The sequence below is a fragment of the Alligator mississippiensis genome, chromosome 5, assembly GCF_030867095.1.
Source record: "Alligator mississippiensis isolate rAllMis1 chromosome 5, rAllMis1, whole genome shotgun sequence".
Lineage (NCBI taxonomy): Eukaryota > Metazoa > Chordata > Crocodylia > Alligatoridae > Alligator > Alligator mississippiensis.
The window spans coordinates 122,141,050-122,158,641 of record NC_081828.1 but is presented as its reverse complement, the minus strand read 5'-3'; the positions used below and the strand labels follow the sequence as shown (position 1 = coordinate 122,158,641).

The following is a 17,592-nucleotide window of genomic DNA, read 5'->3' as shown; positions in this document are numbered from 1 at the left end:
TCACCAGCATAAGTGCACACACATGCAGCACTTGTAATTACAGTACTACATTACTGTGACTCATTCGTATTTTCCATTGCAAATGATTCTAACAGTAATAAAAAGAACTATTAACTTGTGAAACTGGTTTTGTAGAGGCCAGAATCAGAGCTGGCCTTATGCCTGGATATACATGAATCAAATAATACAATAAACTTTATTTTTTATAAAGTGCATTTCCTAGACAGTTTTTCAGAGCTTTGTAGAGCGAGTCCAAAATAAGCTAATGAGAAAAAGGAGGTTTAAATTGAGATTAAAAAATGCTTTAGGGGGCAGGTTAGAGCAACCAATTAGCAGGGATTAAATTCTTGTTATTCTTTATATTCATTGCTACTTAGCTAAACTAGCAAAGGATCACAGCCAAAAATAAATCTTTTTCTTTTTTTTCCCCCAACTTATTGTTCTTATTCATTCTCTTGCAGAGATGTTGTTTTAAAATGGAAAAGACACTTTTTACAGGGGTAAAATAGATCATTTTTACAGTTAGTTGGATAAGAATGAAATGTGTATGCTGGATATTTGATAAATCTACCTTTATGAAATCTCAGGAGCAAATGTTTGCTTTCCATAACCCTTCAACATATCTTCTATACCTTTGATGTGGATTATTCCTGCAAGGCACTTTCCAGCAGGCCCGAACAGCTTTCTCTCTTCAGCACTATAGTGAATGTTCTAATATCACCGTTGTGCAAGGGTACAACCTCACCTTTTGAGTATCATGTTCTTTGTCAGGTCTGGCTATGGCCAAGTTGAGTAATCCTGACATCTATAAAGTATGATTTAAATACACTGTTTACTAATCTGCCAACATAAATTTTGGCACTGGAGAGGGGAAGAACAGCTTGGGGGCAGAGAAGATGAGAAGAGCAGCTTTGGGACACCAGATGTGCTTTTCTGATTCTCAGGTGAATCTGGCCTTAGCTACATTAAGTGATTATGGCATCTAGTGTAGCTGGAATTGATTGGCAATCAGCTCAGGGTGAATTCCCAGTTCTGCAACTACAAAAGCAGTCTCGGGTTGTAGGAGGTACTGATCAGAGCACTGACATTGTTTAAAGAATGTAAATATCAATGGCTAAAAGAGTGTTTTCTGAGTGTGTGTGTATATTTGTTTCTCCTTTCTTCTTGGTTATGTTTTCAATTATGACAATAGTGGGAGTACTGTGCGCCAAGACAGAATTTCTGATTTCTTCTTTGCAGGACTCAACTCAATGACCAAGCAGTAGAATTGTTCCTGAAGGGGAAGTTTTGTAGTACAGATTGGCATGCTCAACATTGCTGGAATATTGCAAAGAAGCATATTTCTGTTAAGTGAAACTATTTGCAATTGATCCCCTCCCTCCCCCCACTTCATTAAAAAAAAAAATAGTTCTAATCTAGCCTCTAAAATTATTTGCGCATGGTTTGGTATTGCCCTGTTTTGCCCATGGACACCTGATAGCTGGACAACCTTAGCCATCTGACTGGCAGACAAAACTCCTATCTGCTTGTGCAAGTCTCAGCACTCAAGCTCATACCTTGTGCAGGTAGCAATTGAGGTTGCTTATGAAAACTTCCTCCCGTTACACCTAATGTATGGTTCCTTCTAAAAAAATAATAATGTAGTATAATGTATAGTGAATTACTATTAGGAATATGCTCTTGAAATACTTATGGTCTACTCATAAAATGTTTTATTTGCTTTATTTTTTATCAGTAGTATTATATGAAATTCTAGAGGTTCCCTCTGGTGGTCGTCTTAACAGATGTATGTCTTCAGTTTTTCAGAGTAGCCTAAAAGATGACAGCGTGGGGTACCAAACAGCATACTGCTCTGTACCATTGGATGGCTATCCTGACTGTACCTGACTATAGTACTGTACTACTGAAAAGAAAGGTCTGGTAGCTAGACTGTAAACTTTGAGCATGGTGGAGGCCAACACTATGAAAAATATGGAGGGTGGTAAGGTTATGAGGAATTTGAACAATGTCATTTTACCTACTGGGTCTATCTTTCTCCCGCTATGAAACAATTGCCATGATTAGTAATGCTGTGAATGTCCATTGGTTGTTCTAGGTGCCTTTGAGGAAAAGAGAAGCTAGTACTAGGATACATGGTCTTAGACATATTTTATGCCTTGGTTTTATGCAGTACATACGTTCCCTTAATGACAATAGCATGTAAAACTTCACCCGAGCCTTTTAAAAAATGACCTTAACTGAGCTATAATGCAACCTGTTTAATTTTAGAACCTTTTATTTGAAAAAAAAAAATCTTCTGATTTCAATTTTTATGAACATTTTTATGGAAAATATACATTTTTTGACCACCGACAGTCTCCTGTGCGAAGAATATTAATGGCTACATCCTCAACTGATGTAAGTTGCCACAATTCCTGTTCTTCAGTAGAACTCCACAGACCTTTTTACGTATCTGACTGTATATTTGTATTTCTATGGTCTTCTGTCAAGAACTGCAATTACTTTCTTTTCTTTTTTTGGGCTTCTCCTAGATATGTCAGCCTGTCACATAGTTGGGATCCTATGGCCTTAAGTGGACCAGAAGGCAATCAATATTATCTATTGGATTGAGTCCATAGTAAATAGTAATAAAAGGACATGTTTCTGTCTATATATTTTTGTGCTCTACTGTTATGTTACAGTTGGGAGCTAAGGTCCATAAGGGAGTGAGTATTCTCACTAAAATCAAAGAAAGAATTTGTGCTTAGAGTTAAGAGTCTCTTACAGTTTGCAAGGTTTGGTTTCAAGAATAGTTGAATTGACAGAGACTAGAAAAAGTTATCTTTCTCTCTCTCCTGCATTTTGGTGGTTGGGGGTTTTTTTGCATAAAAAGTCTGCTGTTATCAGATTCCTTGCTGATTTGTTAGTCAAAGAGAAAAGAACATTTTTAAAAATAACACCATCTGGCTTTTATGTAGCATTTTTCATCAGTTCATTTCAAAATGCTCTACAAAAGAGGCAAACAGCATTGCCCCCTTTTTATAGACTGGGAGATTAGCTACAAAAGAGTTTAATGATTCGCTCAGCAGACCAATAGCAGAGCCAAGAAGAAACCCCTTGTCTCCTGATCCCTGTTCAGTAATGCATCTGCTTGGCAACATGGACTCTCTCTCGCTCTCTCCCATGCTTTACTTCACCTGCATTGTCCCAATGGAACACAGGTATCCCAGCATGTCAAGAGTGGAGATCTAGTCTTGGTATAGCTGGCTCCTGAAATGTTATTTTGAAGCTCAAGATCAGTATTAGGAGGCATAAAACCCCAGGAATAATGGGCCCATGGTGCCCCATCACACTGGAGATAGGGGCTGCTACATTCTGTACAAGCCAGAGGCTCTTCATTAATGCAACCTTCAACCAAGAAGTTGTATGCTTTAGTTACCTGGTCTGGAGTTGGCAACAAATGCATGGAGTTCTAGAGTTGGTTCCTGAGAAGCGGGGAAAAATCAACTATGCAGTTTACTGTGAAAATGTCTTTTACTATTGCGACTTCCTGAGAGTCACTCCTTGGGATCAAAAACACCTAGAGAATTACACGTCTTTGACAAATGTGGGAGCACATGTCTTTGACTGAGGGTCAGGGGATGAGGGGGGAAGAGGAAGGGTTGCAACAAATTCTTAAGAGTATTTTCTCTTCTGACTAGCATACTGTTAGACTTACTTGGGTTTAATTTCACCTAGCCTAGTCCAGTCAGGTGCTGCTGTCTTTTGTGATAGAATTAGTTGGTTGTGTAGCGGAGCTGCAGCTTTTTATATGTATTAAATATCTCATGTCTTAGACTTTTGGACATTAAACCAAATTGAACAGTAACTCCAAAGTATTTGTAGTTCATCCAATATCATCTTGCCACATGCAGTGCACACATTTGCAAAAGGGGTCATGGATTTTTCATACTTAAGAGAAATTTCTCATGTATGTTTTGCAAATTGCACCGAACTGGCTCTGATTGTACAGTATGAATACAGGGAGTGCATATGAATCTTTGGTTTACTAGACAAAATTTTCATGAGTCACTAAGATTCAATTCAAAGCATTTTCTTCAAGCTTAAAACTTTATAATATCATAAAGATATTTAAACTGAGAGAGTTGTTAACCTTTTTTTCCTCCTTTTGTCCAATTAAAATTCTAGTTCTTCCCTTGGATAGTTATGTGGACACTGATTAAGTTAAGCATGAGCACTGTGCATAGATCCAAAAGGAAAATCTGGCCCTCTAATGATAAGCTATAGGACCTTAGTACAAGGAACCTTCTGTTCAGCATTGGATAGCATAGAATATTTTAAGTCAGGCCTTCATCTTAGGCCCTTATCTCTCATTGCTTCATATTTAGTTTATGAACATTTTTATTGTACATATGGAAGCAGGGACTGCAATATCACCTCAGTCTTCGTTGCCTTGTTTCTGTGGATTGTCTCAACTCACAGGTGAAGCCCCAAAAGTATATTGTATTAAAGAAAAAGGGGTTTTTTTGCTCATCACTTCAACCTCAGAGATTAAAACTGGAAACAATATATTGGTTACAAGTACAGCTGTCATTTATTGTTAATCATTATGACAGGCATTTATTTATTTGGCATCTAGTACCGTGGGCTCTGGGGGTATTATAAGATTTAAGTGTGGACACTTGATCTCAGTAATAGCAAGCATTCTGCCTGTAGCTTTGCCAGTAAGCTAGAAAACCCAGATTTAATCAGTTTAGAAGGCCTGAGAAAGAGAGCAGATCTATGGACTTTAAGCTATTCATACATCACTTGTTTAAATGTTTGTTTATAACCAGAGAGGAAGAACTTGCTCTGTTTTCCAGGTATAATGGTGCCAGCCATCATTACAGATTGCCTTCTGCTGGCAAGCCCGTGCAACGTCCACCTCCAAGTAGTCAATACATCTGCCTTACCCGTGTGCCTTCCTTTAAGTGGCCACACAGGTGGGGACATGAGTCAGGAATGGAGGGTGATGATAAGGAAGACAAACTGCTCTTAAAAAGAAGATCCATGGGTGCTTAAGCAAATAATAATAAAGCATAGTGGATAAAAGCCTTGATAGGGTCTTGAGACTCTTATTTTGTATTCAACTAACACCTTAAGGAGATGACAAGAGGGCTCAAAGCCTAGAAATTAACTCCTTTATCATATGATGCTTCCAGAAGCACATCAGTTTTATCTCTCAGATGCAGTAAAGGTGGCCTTAAGAAATGAACTCATTTCTTGGCATTCCACTGAAGTCAAAGAGTAGTCACATATGGACTGGTTAATACCTTGCTGAATTTAGGCCTATAGGTCCCTCTGCACATTTAAATTAATAAATAAACCCTGTATAATTATTTTTTTTTAAGTATATTCTACTCAGCCTCTGCCTTATCTGCTCCAATTTGATCATGAAAAACAGTGTTTCAACTACAGGCAGTTCTCGGATTTACAACAGTTGGTTCCTGAAAACTGCCTCTTAAGTCAAAACGTTGCAACTCGGAACCAATTTTTTCATAAGAAACAAGGTTATAAATTATAGAGGAGTAATATAGCTACATTCATGTATTTATACTGTAAATAGCAATCATATTGATTTGGAAGGACTTCTTTGACGTGACTTTGCTGGACTTTTTGAAGGGTTCTTGGTTGGAGTCTTCTCAGGAATATTGCCTGCAGCTTTTTCTGGAGTCTTGTCTGCTTTCTTAAAGAAAGTGTCCAAGGAAGTTTGGACAGATGTTCTCCAGGGAAATAAGTGACTCAGTAAACTTATTTGCTGGCATGCCATTGCATCGGATCAAGCATTGTAAAGTTGCAACTGACATCATAAAGTTGAAACAGGGTGTCAATTTATAAACGCTGTAAGTGCAGAACGTTGTAACTCGAAACGCTGTAAGTCGAGGACTGCCTGTATAACATCTGCTACAAGTACAGACCACTGCATTTGATCCATCTCAACTGGATCAACTGTAATTTGCTGTACTGGAGATTTGTCAGATTGATCTCATTTTGCCTGCCAGATTGCTTACCCAGCACCAGCAAGAGCACGTACATTCTTATGCTGATATGCCTATCCTGCAGAATGAAGTTCTGTAGTATATGCTGTCATACACAGGAGAGTTTAATTTAACTAGCATTGGTAGCAATAATGGTGAAGACGCTGTCATTTCTCATGGCACAGGCTTTTTAGCATGAACCAGCCACCAGAGTACATGCTCTCCAGGGACCATGGGTCGCTACTCCGGTTACTAGCCTATCAGCACCATCTGGCTCTTTCGTGAAGAAATTAAGGGCTTTATTTTCATTCACATGAAGTCCACTTAGTAAAAAGGCCTTTAAATGGATGAAATGGCACTTAGAATCCTAGAAATATAAGGACAGAAAAGACTCTGATGCCATTTAGTCCCTTCAATGGAGTAGGTAATTATACCTAGATGGTCTTTGACAAAGGTTTGTCTACTCTGTTTTTAGAGCTTACAATGAAGAAGATTTCACAGGCTCCATAGTAGCCTGGACCAGTGCTTTGCTACTTGTATGTAGTAAGAAAGATTTTCCTGACATCTAACCTCAGTCTCACAGAAAATAATGCCAATTATTATTTTTGTCCAATACCAATGACTGATGCAATCAACTTTAAATGTTAGCAAGGTACTGTCATTGTATCTGTCACACTACCCCTTTTCCGGACTCAACAAACCCAGTTGCTTAACTGTCTTCCTATTGGTCCTGATTTTCAATTTTTTTATTTTTCTCTGCTGGAATCTCTCCAATTTGTATTAGTTTTTAGACCTAAGTAAGGTGGCTGTAGTGTCAATGATAATTGGCTTTGTGTCCTTAAATGGTAAGATGAAAACCAAAATATATATTGCGACTTGACAGTTATTGATTTAGTAACAGGCAAGCATATGAAACCAATAGAAGGGGACATTTGGAATAGAGTGAGAAAATAGCAACTATTTTAGGAATTTGACAGCTAAGCTTTTACATATGCAAAAAGCTATCTAGTGTTAATATTAAAATGAACAGTCATGCAACAATTTACTAGTAATCTGTGGTGCTGGAGGAATGTGATAGTAATCTTTTGACATGGCACATTACTGAAGATGAATGTAAGAGCCTTGAAGAAGAGTATCATTCCAGTATTGTATTGATGCAGTTCACAGTCATTGCAAAACCTTTTCTATATAATCCAAGTCATTTATTACTGCTTGTTAGGGGCAAGAAACTAAAAACCAACACTTGAAAAAACTGCAAGAAGGATGTGAAGGCTTATTAAAATGTCTGCCTTTCAATGAGTATTCTAGAGATGTCCAGGCAGAATGCACCTGCTGCAGTCTTGAACTTTTATAGATATATAGTAAGGAGACTTTACAGCTGGAGGGTTGAGTCTGGAACAGAGAATAAAGAACAGCATTTTCATCATGTTTGTGCACTGACTGTGTGTGGCCTTGGGCAAGTCAGGTAAAATGGAGAATAACATTTGCTTGTTTTATTCATGTGGGGATAAGTTAGTATTTGCATAGCATTTTAAAATGTGAAATTGCTGTGACAGTGTTAAGTTTTACTGTTACATTCAGCTGGAATACATATGCTGTACTACCAGATTCCCCAACCATTTCTAGTAGAACATGCTGCTGCTGAATATCCTTGATAGATCTGACTAGAAAATGCCTGTTCAATGTGGAAAATTTATTTAGGCATGATACACCTGCTGCTGAACACACCAAGTTTGTCCTATGGTGAATGTTAGTGGAAAGGAACAGCACGGGGAAAGAAAGTTTGTAGAAAGGCCAACAGGAAAAGAGTTTCAGAATAATGATAGCTCTGAATGGAATAATAGAGTTGCTAGTAATTTATTTCAGTAAGAAGCTGGTTTGTATAGGAGACATTTCTTGAAGATGCTGCTACCACTGAATAAAAGGATTCCTTTCTCCCATCTATTTTCAGTCATTCTACGTACACAGTCTTCCCCACTATTTATGGGAGTCATTTTTAATTTGCTGTCATACTGCAAGACATAACTCTTCCCTCTGTACCTATCATTCTTTTTTTAGGCTGTCAACACTGCTCATTATTAGGGCATAGCACTTGGTTTTTGCAGCAATCCATAATGCTCCTTCACAAGAGTTGCATGGGCTTTGGGCTCCTTAGTGCTTGAATAATTTTCTTGATAGCCTGTTTCTTTTACAAGGTCATTTAATAAAGGAGGGCAGAAAAAGCAAGCATTGAGTTCTGGTAGAAGTATTATTGTGTAGTTTATTGCCCACATTCTTCCATGTCAGCATCCCAGAATCCTCTGTTAGAGCTTTGGCTGATGTTACAGAATTTAACAAACCTGTGAGTGGATTCAGAGTGCTACAGTTACAGAATGAATATTCTTTTTTTGTTATTTCCATATTTCACAAGAATATGTACCCACTGACCTATTTTGAATCTTAGAAATAATAAGAGAACTGGTATTTTACACACACACACACACACACACACACACACACACACACACACACACACACACACACACACCCCACCCCACCCCCATATGTAAATAATAGTTTGGAATAGTTTTCTGTCCTTGGAGATGCATGGTAGGTGCAGAATATCACCCAACAGCATTGTATTTAGTTTTCTTGGTGAATAGTTTTAAGGATTTCTCAATTTCAGGATTTCTCACAGTGTTGGGCACAGGGAAGTGGAGTTCTTCAGGCTGGTGGGATAGATCCTGGGACTTCCCCAGCTAGGGTGAGAGTTTCTGGTGGTAAGTCTGCCAGTGGCAGGGTTAGGCTTGTGGCTGGTAGGGTTCCCTTTGCTACAGGGAAGCCTGCAGGGCTTTGCTACAGTGAAGGTTGCAGCAGCTAGAGATCTCCCAGCTAGGTTTAAGGATGGAGTTTGGGGCCTTTGCAAGCTCATTTGTGATCATGCCTGTTGCTACAAGTCTCCTGTTTGGGTTTGGGAAGAATATAATACAGCAGCTGTAACTGAGGTGCATTGATCATTTTCTTATCTGTACATAAATGAAGACCCTGCAGGCTATATTGAATGCCTACTAGCTTCTGGGTGAAGGTTGAGATGATGTGCTTGACCTATAAAGCTGTGAAGAGCTGGGGACCCTAGCTGAACAGCTAGTTGCTATGACAACAGGTTGCCTAGTAACTACTTATTAAAGGATTAAAAAGCTTCTTCTCACTTGACTCTTTTAGATGTATCTGCTTTAAGAGGTCAGGATTTTGCACTTTGGATGAAATTTGGGAGGATTTTCAAAAAGGAAGCCGTAGCTTTGATGTCCTGTATCCTAAACATCTGTTGAGAAATAGTTTTGGTTTCTAGCAGTGAAAGAACAGGCTTGCTCTTCTGTCTCTCATGTTCTGTACTGAAATGTCTGTCAGAAGTTAGTGAGTGAAAGGTGGTGCTTGGGAATGAGAAGCCTGAAGGCCTTTCAGGATGGCTTGGCTACTGCTGGAGGAGTACTCCCACTCACAAAGATAACTGAAGATGATAAATATTAACCCATTTTAGGATTCAGGTGTCTTAAACGTTCTTGAACTCCAGCACAGATCCGTATCCATACTTCCCCAGCTGGCTGGCTGCTGGAATTCTTCTATTGTTACAAGTGAGCTGGCTCTGCATGCCCAGGCTAATGATCAGAGGGTGCACTGATGTATTATAGCAGGGCTGTCCAACTGGTGGCCTATGGGCTGCATGCTGCCCCTGGGAGGTTAACCTGTGGCCCCCTGGCTGCCAATTTGGATGCCACTACCACCCATAACTCTCCTGTGGCTCCTGCTGAGGGGTGTCCAGGCTGCCCCTCCCTCCTTTAGCGTCCAATTCCTGCCTCCTTCTCTGGGGTGGGGCAGGGTTGCCTGGGGGGGGGGGGGTGAGGGTCAAGTGAACCTGCAGCTGGGAGCAGGAGTAGGGACTCAGGGCCCCTACATGGTGTGGGTGTTTACTGCCTGGTGCGGCTCCTGTGGCATATGGCTTGGGTGGGGTGTGGTCTGCACAGTATGTGGCCAAGGGCACTCAGAGTTGGACAGCCCTGCTTTAAGGGAACTTTCTGGGTGTAGGAAGAAGGTGGGATTTCACATGTCACTTGTAAGTAGTGATTTAATTATTTTTTAAACTGGTTTCTTAAATAGAAAAAAAATGATGTGTTATATTAATAAGGCACAGTGAACATAATAGGAGCATTTTGCCCTTAGCTCAGTAATTCTCAGCCAGGGTGTTGTGGCACCCCAGGATGCCATGAGAACCTTTCAAAGATGTCATGGGATGCAGTGCGATATTACCACTGTGGCTAAGTATAGACAGTCAAAAAGCTGGAGGCTGAATTGATTGCAGGTTAGTCTAAAATGCATAGATTGAACTGATAAGCAAGTGATCAGATATGCACTTTTGATTCCAGAAATACAGTCATATGCCTGCCAGAAGCAGGCCAGAAGCCAGGGGGCACTAGAGCATGCCTTCCTGTTCACCTGGAGCAGATATCATGGGCCAAGTCTAGCTTATGCACCCTGCAAAGGTGAAGGCGGGGGTGGTTTGCAGGGATGCTGGGGGCTGTCAGTTAAGTTGAATTTGGAAGGGATCTGGGACAGAAGTTCAATAAACCAAATTAATCTGAATCAGTTAAGTCTAATACTGCATCCACCCAGGTTTATCTTAAACTGGTTTTGGCCATTTTGAAAGTGATTTATGCGCACTGAACTTCTGTTGTGTTACAGATTTGAACTGGTTTCCAATCATCTATGCATAATTTCTATCCCCAGCCTGTTAGCCATGCAGACACCTGTGCCAGGGGTGTCAAACTCACCCCAAGCCTCGGGTCAGATCCAGACCATGTGGGGTCTTTCCTGGCTGGATCCTGGGTCCAGTGATGCAGGTCCACATTCAGGTGGTGGTGCAGGTCCAGGGGTGGACAGCAGAGCAGGTTAGGGAATTGGGCAGTGGTGCAGGCCTGGTGGTGTGCAGCAGTAGAGCAAGCAAGGGCTGTATCTGCACAGCCCTTACTCACCCCTGACTGCTGATGGCCATGTCCATTCACACCTAGGGGCATTGAATCCTGTAGCAGGCCATGCTACATTGCCCATGCCTCTCAACTTCTAGTAGCTGGCTGCACTATAGGCAGACTAGTTAAAATGGTGTTGTGGGCCATATCCGCCCATGGGCTGTATGTTTGACACCCCTGTACTACATAATTCACAAGATAAATTCAGAGATTTCAAACAGAAATCCAGACTGTCAAAACAATCCTTCCCTGTTGTCGGCTTCCTGAGTTCTTTGGAAAAGAAGAGTTGCTCTAGTATTTTTTCCATAGTCAAGAAACAAGTGAAAGCAAAGAGCTGGCATTTTCCAAGGGGTGCCCAGTCTAACAAGGGGGCTGGGAGTCTTAAAAGGTTGAAAAGCACTGCTCTAGCTTGGATCTGAACAGAGAGCATTTTAAGAATCCTGGGCAGTACGCCATAAACTGAAATTATCTTAAAGAGTTACCAGCTGGTCCTTGACTATGTATCAGAGGACCTCATCAGAGGGTTCTCATTTACACTGAAGGCCCTTTTGAATGGCTTTTGGAGCACATGCAACTTTAACTCATACCTATTTCAAGGCCACTTTCCACTTTTGCATAGAATTATAGAATCATCGAAAATTAAGGTTAGAAGGGACCTCAGGAGGTCAACTAATCCAACCCCCTGCTCAAAGCAGGACCATCCCCAACTAGAACATCCCAAAGATCTGTCTAACCTGGTTTTAACCTCCTAGGATGGAGACTCCACAACCTATCTGGGTAGCCTGTTCCAGTGCTTCCCTACCCTCCTAGTGAGAAAAATTGTCTTAAATATCTAACCTAAACTTCCCTTGTTGCAAGTTGACACCATGGCTTCTTGTTGTGTTAGCTGCTGCCACTGAGAATAGTGTAGCTCCATCCTCTTTCAAATACCTCTTCAGGTAATTGAAAGCTGCTCTTAAATCCCCTCTCAGTCTTCTCTTCTCTAAACTAAGTAAGCCCAGTTCCCTCAGCCTCTCCTCAGAAATCATGTTCCCCAGCCCCTAAACCATTTTTGTTGCCCTCTGCAAAGGGGCAACAGTATAGAATTGGGCTTAGGCTGGGCTTGGTGGGAATTTTGATTTTGTAACTTGGATTATATTGTATATTATATGCAGGCACAGGGCTGAGCAAGCTCTCTGCTCCCTGATGAGTGGTGTCATTACAGTGTGTCACAACTAGTGATAACAGCACGGTACTATGATTCCAGTGGGGCTCTTCCAACATCAATCATTTCTATCATTGTTCTGCCTTTATTATACAATACAGACAGCAATACACAGGAAGGATGTGAGTCGTATTGGTGCTGACAGGAATACGTATGTAGAGATATTAGAAGGGAAAAAACAGGTGAACATACATGGTGGAAGTCTTCAGTGCTAGGTGTTAAAAAATTCTTAGCAGCTGTTGCAGAACTGGATGGCAGAGGGCCTGCATGTGGGCCAGTCTGTACTGTAATCCCCTTGGACAAGAGTCACTGAAAAGAGATAAGAGTTTTAGGAAAGACTTGCAGGGATGAGATCATGTAGCAGAACTAATCGGAAGAAGAGCTGTGTGGCGAGAACTTATTCCACCAAGGAGGCGGGGGGAAGAAGGGAGAAGATAGTCACAAAACAGGAAGAAGCAGAACTGGGAATGAGGAATTTATGTGGCAGAGTTATATCATGCTTTGCTGTGTCCCAAATATTTTCCACCTGTCCATGACTGTTCTTTGTCAGGAGCCAGCAAACCTTTTCAAGCTGCAGGCCAGAACTACCCAGCCCTCAGTGGTAGGGGGGCTTTCCCTGCTCCCCTATTGGAGCCACACTGCTGGGACTGCGCCCACATTGCCGCTGCTCCTAGCTCCCTGCTTCCTAGCTATAGTATCAGTGCAGTTGTGCTTGCACTGTAGCCTTCAAGGGTGGAGAGAAGCAGCAGCAGTGTGAGCATACCTTCCAACTCCACATCCCTAGTGTAGGCCTTTGCTGTGCAGCCCCAGCACAGGCATGGGCACAGTCATGGTCATAGGCAAAGCTCTGTGGCTTCATGAGCTGGATCCACTGGCTGTGTAGGCCATACGTGGCTGCCCCCTCTTTTTAATCATGCTTGACAAGACTTGCTTTTTTCCACAGACTCCAAAATATTCTAGAAGATATATTCACAAAGCCTTATTGTCCTTGTGGGGTGTACTGGAGCACAAAGTATAAGCAAGTCCGTAAGAGAGCAGAGAAGAGAACATAGATCTCATTGCTCCTGGTCTACCATCCTAACCACTGGACCACACCACCCCTCACTAGTGCTCCAGTATAATAGTAGGGAATACTGCTGTTGAAAGTAAGATGTAAAACTGAGGTAATGGGCAGCTCTCCTTGAAGAACTTATGGTGTTTTTGACAAGACTAGAAATGTCAGACAAGTAGGCTAGCCAAATGGACTGTTTGTCTTGGCACTAGCATTCTCCAGTAGTTCCTCCTGGAAAAGTCCTGAAGTTTTATGCCGTGTTGCTGTGTACTGTTAGTGTCAGCATTGCGCCCTGGAGGTGGCTGCATTGCAGAAGCTTGGGACGTGATCTTAGTATTTAGTTTATGTAAAATCTTATTAGTTTTGCAAAGCATTTGGAGCTCCATCAGGATATTAGGTACTATCTAAATGGAAGAACTTCTCATTACTGAAATTTTGCCTATCCATTTGGGAGAGAGGAAGGAACCTTGTGCTTTGGATCTGGTGCAAGAACTGTGAATGATGAGAACCTTTAGGTCCAATTATGTGAGGTATTGATCATTGTTAAATCCTGGAAGATGTAATTACACACAGCATCAGGGTATCTTTTGACTCACCATCACAATGGCTGTATAATGGACAGTGTGTAGGGGTTTCTGGTGTCCAAAAAGGGGCAAATCAATTTGTTTCTGATCTTTTTTTCTCTCTCTCTCTAATTTAGACTAACAGAATGATTGGGACTGTGGTGGTTGGAATTGGAATTGCTGGATCAGTGCGGATCAGGGACTTGCTGAATCCAGTCCCTTCCAGCCCATCTGAGCATCTGAAGCTGTTTGGCTTTGTATCCAGGTTAGATATTTCAGTTGTGAGTTTGTGGAGCACATTGTTTTCCCTTATGCAAACCTCCCTCTCTTTCCCTTCTGAGCATATTGTTTTTTAGGCTCACAAATACCTTAGATGTTATATTTCTCTAGTATAATGAATGAGACCATGGAAAATGCATTTTACCTGACCACATTTAGCACCTGGAGCAGGGATGGGCAATTATTTTGGCTGAAGGGCGACTTACTGAGTTTTTGTGTCCTCTTGACCACCACGCTTCTCACCCACTCTACCTGGAACTGTAGTATGCCCTGATCCTGCATCCCTGACCCAGAACTGTGCCGGCCCTGTCTGCAGCATAGACAATGCATAAGTGCTGACAGTGGGGGAGCACAGCTGCTGTCCCTGCTGCTGTTGGGCAATGGGTCTGACTGGGATGCAGCCCTGCGCCCTGCTGTCAGTGCAGAAATTGCACCACTGCTGCTGCCCTGGATGCTGCTGGGTAATGGACGCAGCCTGGCTGCAGACTTGCACCCCACCATCGGCACAGAAATCTGGGGGGAACATGTGCCAGTGCCCCTCACCCCCATGCATCACCTATGGTCTGCAGCTTACACCACCACCCACCTGGCACAGCAGAAGCAACCCTGGGAGGACATTGGCATCAGCTGTGGACATTCTGGGCAGGTTCCAGGTGGGGGTTGGGGTGTCTGCCTGGGTCCACAACTGCCACTGCCACGTCAGTGCTGGGTGGAAGCAGTCCCGGCTGCCTGCCTGGCGCAGCAGAAACAGCTCTGCCTACCCTTCTGGCACTATGCGGCAGCCGGAGCCGCTGGCCCCCCACGGGTTGGACCCCATGAATTGGTGGCCACCTGCCCGTGGACCTGATACAATCAGTTGGTGGGTTAGATCCAGCCTGTGGGCCTTATTTTGTCCACCCCTGATCTGGAGGTTAAATTAGAAAACTAGTGTATGAAGCTTTGTGAAGTGAATGGGATTTTTGTGCCCTAAGTTCCATTTAAGTTAGTGAAATCTGAGGGATCTCAGCATGCTGCAGGATCAGGGCTTTATAAAAGAGACATAGAAACCATATAACCAAAGTCTATTGCATGTCCAGATTCCCACAAATGTGAAAAAATCACATGGATGAGCTCATGTCTATAGGTAATTCAGATGAGGAATTCTGATGTTGTAAGTCTAGTATGAAAATCTGTACTTTTGAAGTCAGCTGTGCATGTTGGAGAACAAATCCAATAAGGTTCATGTCTGGGCAGCAGCAGCATTGGTTCTCAGTAGCTGTCAGACTCTGGGTACCATAGCAGCAAGACATAATAGTTTTAAAATATGTATATGAGGCATGTATGCCTTTCAGCGTGGATGTGTTCTCCAGGTATATATAATCAATGAGTCATGCCTACTGGACATAGGAAAGACCTATTAGGTCACACATTACACCTCCCTGCCCATGCAGTTTGGTTCCCTAGAGTGCCACAGCTACTGCGTTTACCTGAATCCAAGACAACGTTGAATTTAAGACGACCCCCAAATAATTAGATTCTATAAATGGAAAATTAATACATTTGTTATGATTTTCCATGTATATAATTTAATTATTGGAGGGTTATCTTAAATTTATCCCCAGCACTGCTGCTGTAGGGAAAGCAATGGCAGAGGGATGGGGGGTTGGGGAGTTGAGCAGCCTAACCCCTGATCCTTGCCCCCTGCCACCTGTCCCCCTGCACTGCCTGCACCTTCTGGCAATTACTCTCCTCCTACCCCTCCTTGGCTGCTGCTCCTTACCCTCAGTTGCAGCTCCATCTCTGGCCCTAGTCCATCCTGGAGCATGGAGTACATGGTGGCTCTGGTCCCCAGGTGGCCAGGCAGCAGTGGCTGTGGCAGCAACCACTCTGAGACTGGGCTGGAGCTTCAGCCAAGACTGGGGCCAGAGCTGTTGCCACTGCTGCCTGGCTGGGCAGGGGCTGGAGCCACCATGTGCTCCATGCTCTGTGCTGGAACTGGAGGTGGAGCCAGAGCCTGAGGGTAAGAGGCAACAGTGGTGGGGCAGGCAGTGGGTGGGTACAGAAGAGGCAGGAGGAGACGCGGGGGCAGTGGCTCTGACTCTGACCCCGAACCTAGTTTGGGGCCAGAGTTGGAACCAGAGCCACTGCAGCTGCAAGACCCCGCTGTCTGACCCCTACCTTGTACTCAAATTTAAGATAAGAGGCTTTGCCCCCATGTGAATGGGGGGACCCTTGTCTTGGATTCAAGTAAAAACGGTAGTACTGAATGACTGAAGTGCTAGGGCTTCTTCCCTTGAAGGAACTCCATCAGCCTAACATACAATTCAAAGGTAGTCTTCCCAGGACCGTTACTGCTTTGACTACATTTCCCTGCTCTTTGTATCCCTCTACACTATCAAATATAAGCAACCTGTCTTCATTTTCAAGTTATCTTCATGCCCTATGTGTCCTCCTACACATCTGTCTTATCAATATGTTGTTTCCAGCTTCTGCTCAGACATTTGGACCAGCCATCACTTTCTACCTGTTAAATTTTCAGACAAGTGCCTCTGTGCTGCTGCATGGAGGAGGAATTCCCTTTATAAACATTCTTGCTGTGCTCCTTCACTCTCTCACAGTGCCAACAAAATGATTGACAGTGGCAAGGCACCTGGTGTCTGGAGATCAGTACTGATTACGCTAACCTGTATTTTCCTCACTCTTTTTTTTCATGTGCTCCCCTTCTGTCTGACCTGCATCATTTAGTCTACAGTCCTGGATTGTAAGCTGTTTGTGCCAGAGGCTATCTTTTGGTTCTGTGTTTTTAATTTTATTTATTTATTTACAGGACCTACCCCAGTGGAGTATTGCACCAAGAGTGGGGCATCTAAGATGTTATTGCAATACAAATCATACTAACGAGAGGGAGCGGGCTGTGATGTTACCTTTCATATTCTGATTTTTATTTAATTTGGATAATTAGGAGAAATGTGGGAAATGTTAAAGAGGCCAAGCAGATTAACCTGGAAGATGCTCTGAGAAACAAAGAGATCCAAGCAGCCATCATCAGCACAGACAACAAAAACCATGAAGAGAGCATCAGGTACATACTTCTCTCCTTCGCTTATTGCTTCTTTAGTAATAGAGTTATATGTAGGGGCGATAAAATATGCATTGTCAAAGGATGAAGCAACATCTAAACATAATCCTTTTGTTAGCACTGTAACAATAACTCCCACCCTCTCCAAATAAATGTGACTATGAGGTTTAAACCTTCCAAGGTAAAAGGACAAAGGCACCTCCTGTTGTGTCTATGCACAGGTGCTAGTCCTGTTGGATTTGCATACGTCTAGTTGAAATAAAAGAAGTGGACTTGTGTTCTTGAGTTCCTGTAATTCCCAAACCCTGTTCATTCCTTCTGTTCTCATCCAGTGCATCTTGTTCCTAGTATTTTGTATTTCTGTTGCAATGGTCTCTAGTAACTTGAGCCCCCAAATGTCCTCGTGAAGTAGGGAGGTAACATTTTCATTATACAGATGGG

The 17,592-nt window shown here is 42.5% G+C and overlaps 1 protein-coding gene across 1 annotated transcript in view; it reads left to right on the top strand.

Annotated features, from left to right (window-relative positions):
• BLVRA (biliverdin reductase A) overlaps positions 1 to 17,592 on the top strand; it is a 43,058-nt gene that overhangs the window by 12,751 nt on the left and 12,715 nt on the right. Inside the window, exons 2-3 of the mRNA XM_019483370.2 lie at positions 13,952 to 14,079; positions 17,035 to 17,154. Coding sequence (XP_019338915.1) covers positions 13,961 to 14,079; positions 17,035 to 17,154 — 239 coding nt within the window. The 5' untranslated portion in view covers positions 13,952 to 13,960. The remainder of the gene's footprint in view (positions 1 to 13,951; positions 14,080 to 17,034; positions 17,155 to 17,592) is intronic.